General features: G+C 39.0%; 1 protein-coding gene across 1 annotated transcript in view; it reads right to left on the bottom strand.

Annotated features, from left to right (window-relative positions):
• BLNK (B-cell linker) overlaps positions 1–12,051 on the bottom strand; it is a 61,726-nt gene that overhangs the window by 20,934 nt on the left and 28,741 nt on the right. Inside the window, exons 4-6 of the mRNA XM_018558889.1 lie at positions 7,706–7,755; positions 7,554–7,594; positions 1,082–1,241 (exon numbers count right to left, since the gene is read on the bottom strand). Of these exons, the coding sequence (XP_018414391.1) occupies positions 1,082–1,241; positions 7,554–7,594; positions 7,706–7,755 (251 nt within the window). The remainder of the gene's footprint in view (positions 1–1,081; positions 1,242–7,553; positions 7,595–7,705; positions 7,756–12,051) is intronic.

The raw sequence follows: 12,051 nt of genomic DNA on the forward strand, positions 1-12,051 counted from the left end.
TTTCCTGACAAAGGTTTTAAATATGCAAGCTTTTGGGACTTCCTTAGACTTAAAACCTGAAGAAGGGAACTTAAGTTTGCCAATATAGGGTATAACAAACTCCAAACATTAAATCGATGGCTAACAGCATACAAGTTACTACTACTATTATAAAACTCTAAGTGCATATACTTAGTGACAATTATACAACATATTCACTCCAACTTATATATAGTCCATATAAAAATATTCCCAAAGTTGATGTGATTCAAAATAAATGTGATGAAATCCTTGTGTTCACTTTCTTTACATCACAAGGATTTCATCACATTTATTTTTAATCACATCAACTTTGGGAATATTTTTATATGGACTATATATAAGTTGGAGTGAATATGTTGTGAATATGTTGTATATTGTGGGATAAGTTTATATAGCTTCTCTCTATCTCTGCAGCTGTCAATAGGGTGTTTTTGAGGAGATTGGGGCAGAGCACTATAGCGCGGATAATCATTTGTTTTGCAAGTTACTACTACTGCTAATTTAGGATTATCCTAAAAGAGACTTTGAAATGTATAAGGACTTGTTTTTATTCAATGCAAGGACACAGCAAATACAATTGCTGTCTATGTGTCCAGTTTACACCAAAGAATTGCATTGCAGCACGTTACTGTGCATGAAATAAATAGAAGTTAAAAAAGGGGGAAAAAACAAGCACTGCTATGAGTTGTAAGAACACATCGTAGTGCTAGGCAGCTTGTGTACGTTATGCACACCATAACATGCACCTGCTTGTGTGAACGAACCCTAAATAGTAAATGGCTGCTCTAGCCAACTAATAGAAGTGATATATATATATAAATGTAAGTGCAAAAGGTGTCTTGAGAATACCGACGTACAGCCCCATAGTCCCTGCTAATATCCTCCCCACCGAATTATGTTGCACAGCTATAATATTCTCCAACTACAAACAAAATTTTAGCTGAAATGGTTTCTGGTAGAAGTTTGCACACAGCCATCTTCTTCCTTGGGGCACAGTCACTATTTTTGTTCATATGCTGTGCATGGCTTACTGGAATATGTGTAGGGGGTTTTAATTTACCGGCATAGCCTCCATTTCTGTCAGTGAACTTGTAGGATGGGGTGAATCTAGGCTCTGGTTCATTTGGTGGAGGTTCATAGTTTTCATCTGGATCTTCAGTAGGATCCACATATGTTTTACCATGATCAGAATGGTCATCTGGATTCTCATAGTCACTTCCCTGCAAACAAGTACAAAAAGACTGAATACAAATGCAAGCATGGATATCAAGAATGTGTTTTAATGTATCTATTTTTATTTAATTTGATGCACATGCTGTATGTAATTGCGTGTATAAATATATACAGTATATACTTACACACTCTGAATGAACCCATTCAAAGAATGGGCTTACATGTGCCAATATATGAAGGGGGTATCAAAAAATAATGCCTGTTGAGATATACAATGTTTAAAGGAGAACTATGGGGTTAGGGCTTTTCCCCATAGTTCTCCTTAGGGTAACGGGAGGACACAAACTAGCGTCCTCCCGTCACCCTAAGCTCAGTATACCGCGAGCTACAACTCGCAGTATACTGAGACGCCGCACCTGAAACAGATCCCGACAATTATGTCTGGATCCGCCCAGCTGCGTAAGTGACAGCTGGCTCAGCTGTACCCACGCCCTCCCCCGTCCGTTCCGCCAGTCAGCGCTGGAGGATCATGCAGGGGAGGGCGGAATCCAGTCCCTCCCCTGTCATGGCTCTCTGCCGTGACAGGATCGAGAAGTGAGTGAACGCCGGTATATGTTCGCTCACTTCCCGATCTACTGAGCCAACCTGTGACAGTTTCATTGTCACAGGTCGGCTAGAACTATGAGGATGAGTGAAAATCACTCAGCTCATAGTTCTCCTTTAATATGCAAAAATGGAAACAATTAACATACATACAGTTTTCCTATAAATTTCTCTACTCGAAGTTACCGTTCAACATAGTCCCTATCATGTTGCATCATTTGTTTTTTGGATGAGGAGAGCTTGAATGGCGCCATTCAATGCCTTGTCAACAACTTCACTTTATACAACCTTTACCCCTAACATTGATCATGTCAATTACTGCATCACCATACACACTCTTCAGGCATGTATGGATCTCAACAGCCGAACAACCCTCTTTCGTCAGAAATGCAATTACTGCTCTTTGTTTCAGCCTTTCACCCATGATCCACTTGACACAATTTAAAACACAGCAGTGCACAATGATTGGGTTAGACCATATGTATGACATAAATCAGGCATTTTACTATAAATTCACATGAACAGAAAATATGAAACAACAGGCATTTATTTTTGATACTCCCTCGTATATTTACTAGATTATTTACAATACTCCTGAGCACAGTTTTGTGCGGTGTTTCCTCTGCTGGAACCCTGGTGGCATCAGGGCCAGAAAAGCTCAAGCTGCAGATGTGGACAAGGAGAGTGCCTCCGACACTTCTAGAAGTTTTCAGTGGTGCCTAAGAACTAAAAATTGGATTCTTCCAAAAAGAAAAAAACAAAACTGATTCTAAATAAAAGATCTACCGAACGTCAAGGACTTTTTAAAAGAAGATTTGTAAAGGATATTGGCTTGGTGCATTATTTTGCTAGTTACATCACTCCTCATCTTTTGTAGGATGTGCTTGGTGGTCCTGCATATAGGTCAGGATATGTTTTCTGTGTTGTTCTGGGGAATCTGTGGTGTAATAATGTACTTCCTTGGAACATGTTTGACTAGTCGTATCCTATATGTGATTTTGTGGGACCTTTTAGCCTTTAGAAGGGGTGCCTTTAATCCCCTGAAATGTGTTGCCTACTTTTTACTTGTTTACAATAAATCGGTTCACCCTGAAGATTGCCCTTCACCTAAATTCACTTCTGATTTTCTCAAATTTTAGTAGCATCAACGGCAATCCTTAGATTTGGAGAGCACTTATGTAAAAAGTCTTCTGCTTACCACCTTCACATCATTACTGCTCCAATACTCTTCTGTTTGCTCAGTAATGATTTTATCACTCATACATGGAGGAAAGGATTACCATGAAATGCCATAGGACTTGTTTGATAGGTTTTCGTTTTATGGTGTGGATAGCGATCAGTAGAATTTGTACCTGTTTATCTAACACAATCTGCCTAGTGTTCAGCTATGTGTAATAAAAGGAACGTAAGGAATGTAATCTCTTTTTTTTTATGTACCTGTTCTAAGTGTCGGATGAACGATATTGAGCTGATATGAGCTTTTTCATATTTTTATGCTGCATTGGTATTGCAAAACCGTGCAGTGGTTATTTTGCATTTGTTAAGTCAGCCTCTTCCAGCAGACACGTTTTTTGAGATCTTGCCCTAGGTACATGAACCAGTGATATGGTTTTGCACAGCTCCACTCCTTTATTATTTGGCCAGTTGATGTGATTTCTATCATGAAAATTGAAACCATAATTAGATGTCTAAATATATTTTTAAAAAACCCACCCAGTTTTCCGCTGCAAACCACTTATCCCCTAAAAATTCAAATGCCAGGCCAACGTATTGCTGACCTGTTGGTTCTGTCTGAACACTTATTCATACAATATGAATTAACGCTTAAGCATGAAGCTTTGCAAGACTGGTGTCTGATGTGAATTTTACAATAAACATGGAGGCAGCACAGGGGACTAGGGCGTTTTATGCAACACCGTGTAAGCCGGAAACGGACCGTAATGGCTTAACCTTCTGCACTAAATACTCTATACACCTGTGCATTAGTAGTAATAGCTAAAACAGCTTTAGTCTAGACTGAATTAAACAGTTAAAAGTCTTGTGATTCCTTCCAGCAAAAGTCACACTACTTTCACTCTACAGTTCTGCTTTGCACACTCACAGGTGTCCACAGTTGGCCAGACAATGCAAAACATCAGCCATTACAAATTTTGGACTTCATCATTACCCCCTCTGCCCCGGACAGTCCCTTACAAACACTGTATTGTAAATAGGGCCCTTCTGCTCAGCAGAAATTAAATGAACTCTTAGGGTTTTGTTAAGTGTAACCTATCATATCTTTATAGGGGGGAAGAAGTTCCACTCTATCATCACAGTACAGAACTAGGAGTGAAAAAAATATGCAACATTTCAACATAATTAAGATCAAATGGTATGATCCAAAGGTGTAAAGAAAGAAACAGCAGATTATATCAAAAGAGGCTTCAAGTATGTGCAGCTATTTATAACAAATCTACTGACCTGCCTTTAGGTCACTGATAATCACCTTTTCCGTGCTTCCCTTTCACCCCATTCACCCCTCTCAGAGAGAGAAAAAAGCCTTGTATAAGTTCTAGGGCAGCGTCGTGGGAAGAAACAGAGAAATTGTAAAAAGTAAACCCATCTGAAAATACAAGATGTTTCCTGGAACACCAGCAGGTGAACAGCGCGGGTAGGGAACACGGGGGAGATAGGCATCAGTAAAACTGAAGGTGGGATATCCAGTGGACTTACTTACTTTACCATGAATGAGAAATGTGCAGGTTTGCTTTAATAATATAGCTTAACCACTTCAGCACTCATATCGGTTCACCACTTAATATGGTTATATGTCCACGTTGGGCATGTTTCTTTGGTGATGACGTCATTAAGATAACAAAATAATACTTAATACAAAAAATTAAAATATAGTCTATTTTTTCTACATAGACAAAAAGATGTAAAAAAAAGTTTTTATTTGACAAGTGTTAGTTTTCTTTTTTTAATGTTTTACTGTAAATAAAAAGTATACTTATTTTCTTTAAATTATCAAGTTTAAAATGACACTAAAATTATGTTTCTGGAAAAAACATGGCAAAGCTATTTGCAAATGTAAAAAGGGTGATTTTTTTAATGTTTCTTTTTATGGAACACTGAAAAAAAAAATATTGAAAAGAAAAAAATCAAAGCAGTAATGGAAAAAAATAGTAGGAATTAAAAAAAATATAGTAGAGAAATAATAGGGAGAAGGGGAGGGCTGATTAACCAAGGCTTTTTTTTAAAATTATAACTGGTGTCGTATGCAGATCAAAAATCACAACGTTGATCTACATATGAATGAAATAGTATAATACACTGAAATAATAAATTGTTACTTTGTATTTACTTAATGAAACTTGCAAACTCTCCGCATGTCTTATGTTACACAGGAGTAGCTGCATTTTGACAGCTGCTCCTGCTGTCATATAAAGCAATTCCTGGCTGTCATTTTGACACCTGGTAATTTCAGCGGGGGAGCAAAATGATGAAGTTCTTTAAGGTTCTTTAAGATGTATCCCTTATGTTCATAATACATACGAGGTTAACGTATTTTTACATTTACAGGAAAGGCCAGTTGTGACTCCAAGCCTAACCAATAGAACAGAAGATATGCCAGTATTTACTACTTGGCAACATTTGTCCCTTAAAAAGCAGCATCATTTTAATTCTGCATTAGGAAAGATATAGATATATATTTATGTCAATACATATTTGACATGCATGCTTTAATTTAGGTTTACAAATGTGAATTCTGTGTATTTTTGGAACTCCACTATTTGGAATAATGTGATGAATTTGAGTTGGAACAGTGAGATACTGTACAAAAATACAAGATACTATATTTTCTGGTCATGTCACAATACTTAAAACTGAACTCCAGGCAGATAAAAAAAAATTGTATTGTCCAGTCCCAGGGTGGGGGTGCAGCAGAGAAAATTGAGGTCACCAACCTGTCTCTGCTACCTGACAGTGCTGTGTAAAAAGTATTTTGGTAGATATAACAGCTATTATATATGCGTCTGTACCATTTAGCAGCTTGCGTAGAGTTCAGCTTTATTTCACCAGTAGGGAAACACTTTGTTCCAGGTGCCGTTAAAAAAAAGATATATCTAAAACACTATAATGTCCATGGTATTAATGCAGCAGTTCTTGTGAAGCGCAAGCCAATTACTGATTTAGCAGTGAGTGAGCATAGAAAGGTTATCACACAGCAATTTGTGGATTTTTTATTTGAGGAGGATTTCAGATTAATTAATTGATGTCGGGTAATTTGGCCATGCATCACACAACATAAAATTGAGATCAAGCATACCCCCTGACAGTCCCGATTTTTGTGGGGCAGTCCTGATTTCTGGAAGCCAAATCGGCAGCGATGCTTGGTGTTGGCTATTCTGGATTTGGCCTAATTTGTCCAGATTGTTCGTACAGCATTATTGGAAAGTATTGGTAAACAGGTTAGACAGGTTAGTGTTAAAGGCCCAGTAACAATAAAAACGTAGAATACTCAGAGCATATCATTTTATAGGATGCACATACCTGCCTGATCCACCCACCCCCTACTGTGCTATAAGGCTTTGTAATATAGAGTGACAGCAAATCAGAGCCTATTGCAGGATCTGGGCCACAGCTTTGGACTACCATCATCACACTAGTTAACATTTATTCATTCTTTCCTTCCTATCCAAACTAGGGTCATGCCATCCAAAGGGATGCAAAATAGGCATTCTTTGCCATTTGTCGCAAGATGATGCATATGTGTCACCTAGGTTTCTTACCTGCACATGGTGAGGGGCTCCAGGGTTCCTGTCATGGAAGAATTTTAAAAAGGACGGACGTTTGTAAATCTTGCGGTGGGATAAAGTCTCCGTTCCTAGGTCCAGATCTTACCTTGTATCTATTACTCATCAATTGTTCTCAGCTGTCCATAGGCCTTTATACATGTGAGTTGACTGATGCTCAGGGCTCTCTCACTCTCTCTGCTATGAGATTCTGCTGCTGGGTGAAAAGGCTGATTGCTGACAGAACACTAAAATTGGACATGGGCTGTCTGCTTTGGGGAGTAAATTGGGAGGTACTCTGTTAGTCAGGAACAGAACTAAGTTTACCTGTTTATCTTAGTATACCCATATAAGCAAATGTTTTCCTTGTTCTGGGTGCTATGGATGTGCTGCACATAACCCTACAGCACTGAACTGTGTTTGTTTGCTGCCCTGTTGCATGGACTGTTCCTGGGTGTTCCCTGTCTTGTACATGGTTTGCCACTGCCAATAACAGTTGAGCCAGTCCCCCTTAGAATATATATTTTTTTATACGGAGAATACGGACCCACTTGATTTAATGCTTTGGGTTTCTAATCCTGAACAAGAATGCAGATAAGGACTTCTCATTGGTGTGTGTGCTGACCAATGAATGCTCCCAATTTGTGAGTGTTACTCCAGATGAGGGGAGAGATGGAAGATTTGAGGGAGTCATTTCAATTCATCACATTTGGTGAAAAAGTAGCATTGAGCCATTTCAAAAGGAATTGGTGACACTGCAGGGCAAAAACCCATGCAAATTGATATTGGCTTGCACCTTCTACTAACGAACCTCATTATTTGTCAAGTATGGCTTCCCAACAGGTTAAATGATCAACACACAAGGCACCAGGTTCATGTATACATGCTGCTATCTATCGTTCAATGTAAAGTAAATGCATATAAGTAAAAATAGTAATTGGAATAGTCTTTAAAAAAAACTTATTTAAAAAATGATCTTACAAATTCATCTGACCAATCGTCATTCTCATCATCCTGTGGACCTGAAGATAAAAGCAGACAAGATAGCATTTAGGAAACTAAAAAAATTTAAAAAAAGAAGAGGAAGGACTGTTAATTCTATATATGATCTTTGGAAATATTTCTGCTTTTACCTGGCCCATAGTCTCTTCTTGGAACACTTGGTGGAGGCTTGTTTGTTATTCTGCAGACAGATATATTTAATTAGAAATCAGTTTTCTGTATTGTAGAAAGATTCTCTAGATGGATGAACTAGGACACAAAGGCTGCAGTAAGTATTAGTGAATCCTTAGAAAAGAGCAGGCATATTAATATGACAAGCTACACAGAGCATGGAATATGTTAAGTGACAGTTGGCATGAGTAGGTGAAGTCATATTCACAATTCAGAATTGATTTTCATCATTGGATCCTGTAGACGCACAACCCTTTGGCATGCCAGCATCACCCTTCTGCTAGGATCACTTCCTTCATACTTCCTTTACACAGAGCATTTTATTACTTAAACATCCTTCCTCTCCAGGCCAGTTTTCAGTATTCAGTGCTGCGATACTGACATTTATTCCGTCATGCAACGCTGTACTGAAAATATAATTTTTGGGGACAGATAGAGCTTTCTTTTGGTGGTATTTAATCACCACTGCGGTGGTTTATTTTTTACTATATAAAGAAAAAAGTAACAAAAATTTTGAAAAAAATTACTTTTCCCTACATTGTTATGAAACATTTGATATTACCCAATTTTTGGTAAAATATAAAAGCTGGGGTCATATCGGGTAAATAGACACCTTATATGTCAACCCTTAAAATTGCGTGCGTCCGCTGAATCGCAAAAACCTACAATACCCAAAAATTGGCCATCGGCAACGCTTAAAAAACTTATCAATTCAGTGTTAAAGGAGAACTATGACATGAGTGATTTCCACTCACCTCATAGTTCTAGCCGACCTGTGACAATGAGACTGTCACAGGTCGGCTCAGTAGATCGGGAAGTGAGCGAACACATACCGGGTTCGCTCACCTCTCGATCCTGTCACGGCTCTCTGCCGTGACAGGGGGAGGGGCTGGATTCCCCTCTCCGATCTGCCAGCGCTGACTGGCGGAACGGATGGGGGAGGGGGCGGGTACAGCTGGCTCTGCCTCTAGATAGGCAGAGCAAGCTGTCACTCACGCAGCTGGGCGGATCCCGACGTCCATGTCGGGATCCACTCCGGCGTCTCAGTATAACGCGAGCTGTAGCTCGCGGTATACTGAGCTTAGGGTAACGGGAGGACGCTAGTTTGTGTCCTCCCATTACCCTAAGAACTATGGGGGAAAACACTATCCCATAGTTCTCCTTTAACAGTGATTCATGGCCCTACAATTATTCCTCGCACTCTGATGTTTGTGGTGATTTGTAACGTGTGGCACAATTGGTGCAATCATTGTTTTTGCACGTAGGCACACCCGACACATGTTTGCGTTTGCAAGTGTGTGTAGACACATCACTTCCACTTTCAGAGATTGGAGGGGAGATCAGTGGGAGGACATGTGCAGATCTCCTTTCGTTTTCAGTTCAGAGGCCCGCCATGCCGGGCCCCAAGCCCGCATGGGGGACAGTGGAGCCCGGGATAGCCGCCGGCGGAGGGGGAGGCGCACACTTGCATGCAACAAACAAGCTCTATAGTCGCCCAAAAGCTTGTATGTAAAACAGCCATCGCTGGCTGTTTAAAATACTGTCAGTTTTCCCGCTGGTGCATGCCGCCCCACAATCGGGATCGGGAAAGGACGTTTTAAAAGGCCCATCTGCATTCAAGAATTAAGATGTTTAAAATTGTGTTCAAGTGCACCTAAGTGTTTTATATACTGTCTGATAGCAGTTTAATAGGTGCCGGGAGATGGCAGGTTTACTTTAAAAGATGAGGCCTAATGGAGCTTGAATCATGGTTGCAGTCTAGCTCAGAAGCATACTTAATGATTAGTTTGTTGTGTAGAATTGCCCTTTAGTATTATCAGTTTCACCAAAGATTCCTCTATAATCTCCACTCCTGGCAGCATACGCCCATTTTTGGTCGTAATTATAACCGAACTGGAGATTACCAGACTTACTGTTACTCTAGAGGTAGCCCAGACTATGAAGCTCTGCACAGCTACAGAAAATCTTTTTCTTCCATCAGCATCACAAATAAATGAAAAATCAACCATGCTTTTCTAGGTGGTCTAGTTGTTGTCTAGTTCTGCCCATCAGGCAGAAGGACCATCGAAGCAAATCTATTTTTGCATGAAACAGATGAAGATAGTAAATGGATGGAGCCTAGAGTGCAAAGGTCACATTACTATTGGCTTTCTTGCTGTATTTCCTGTCCTATGGCTCTCAGATATTTCATTTTTGACATTGCACTGGGGAGAGTGTAAAATGGAGCCGAATAAGAACTTTCTAGGTGAGAATGATTTTATTTTCTCATGTTCTTATAGGTGTTAGATTGAGGGGTTTGCTTTAACTATGAGGAAGAAGGAAAAAAAGTGCCAGTGGTTTAAAATAATATCTAGAGACTCTTTACTGCTGAACTCTGAATAGAGTCTTCTATATTAAATGGCACGTATAAAAAATAAACATAGAACGTTCTTTTTTGGCATATTGCACATTCTAGATCAGGTCTAACATGAGGAAAACATAATGACTGGCTAATACTAAAAACCAGGAACATTTGTAGAAACAAATCTGGGAAGGATACACTCCACTGTTGCTTTGCACTACAAAGCTCAAGTTTATTTTAAGCATTTCAGACCTCTGAAGGAACCTGAATAAGCAAAAAGTTTAACTAGAAATTTATTTGCCTCGGAGATGGAATTTTACAGTTAATAGGACCCTTGTAACTGACGAGTTACCAACATTAGTTGATATACCTAATTAATATCAGTTTATATATAAGATTAAAACTTTTTTTAACTTAATAATGTTCCTGCTGTACAGGTGAGGTATAAGAACAAGAATTAGCACAATAGGGTTGATTTACTAAAGGCAAGTAGGTTGTTCACTTTGTAGGGGAATTCTCCCTTAGCTTTGATAATGTAGTGAAAATTCACTTTGTAATGAATACCCAATCACATGCAAGGAAAATAAAATGAAAAACAGTATTTTTGCCTGCACATGTTTGGATGGTGGAAGCAGAGCTTCACCTCATTCACTGAGCTTCAGTTGCAAAGCCTATTTGCTTTTAGTAAATCAATTGCATCATTGTACCATTGGCAATACTTATTCAAAGCTCTATTGAGTTCTCTTGTAATTTATGCCTGTGTGTCCTCACATCTCCTGAACAGAGTCAAGACCATGTCATTGTGAATCATAACCACATGGCTATTGTATGAGGAGCTGATAATTGTTCTGAAGAACAGCTTCAATAGCCTGCATAAATTATCAGTGTCCGGTCACACTTAAATGACTCATCGCCATTGACCTTGACGGAGAGTTTCTAATTTTAAGATTCAACTCCCGAGTGTCACTTTAAAATGGCCATACAATGACAGATTTTTCTACAAGGTTCATGTGAAAAATCTCATCAGAACATTCAATGATGACATCAGATACTTGACAAATGTCATTTGCAATCTCAACTGATTTTAATATTTAATTTTGGAATTAAATGGGTTTCCCCGAACAAAAAAAACTACATACACGGTTAGAATTTTGTTAGTTCCAGAAAAATTTCCCATCCTTCAAATTTTTTCAACACTGCAGTCTAAAACAATACAGATTTGAACCCATTACCTATTAGAAAATGGAACGAATGCTCCGAAAATGTTTTTTTTTTTCCAAACAAAATTCTACTGGCGTATGGCCAGCTCAAGTCCTTGACCAAGAGGAGCTGCCTAATTACAGCAGAGAGTTTTGTTTGTTACAGAAACATTTTCATTCCTGCTGCTCTGATTTTTTTTTATCACCACTGAGGTCAAAAATGATCCTTGATTTTACCCCCAATAACTGTTCGGCCAGTTATACTTTAAGTGACCTTTGTGGACTTGCTCTGGTGATGCCTCCCTAGTTAGTGAGGATTCTTTGACTGAGGCCTAGATTACAAGAGAGAATTTTATTCCACCAACCCTTATTCAGTGAGAGGAGGTTTTGTATCACAATATCCAAGGATTTGGACAACACACCTGGATTAATTCTATTTATCCAAAGTCTATTTGAACCCCTGGCTTCCTCTATTGGAACACTTTTAGAAATATCTCTGTATAGAACTTCAGTTAAAAGGCACATAGATGCCTCACTCTCTGGGTCACTTAGTGATCTCTGGGACCTCCGGTGTGCATATGAGGGATGGTTTTTAAGCTAAATTAGGAAATCACACGCTCGACCACACTCTACTTTTTTGAATATTTTAAAACATGATACTGCATGGTCCCCACTGATCCTGAAGAAGCAGCGACTTTAAACTGTGAAACGTGTCAAATTCAGATATATGGTCGATCCCTTCTGGTTCATTTGATGTCTGTATGAA

This window comes from Nanorana parkeri, unplaced genomic scaffold (genome assembly GCF_000935625.1).
Source record: "Nanorana parkeri isolate BGI_ZX_2015 unplaced genomic scaffold, ASM93562v1 scaffold366, whole genome shotgun sequence".
Taxonomy (NCBI): Eukaryota; Metazoa; Chordata; class Amphibia; order Anura; family Dicroglossidae; genus Nanorana; species Nanorana parkeri.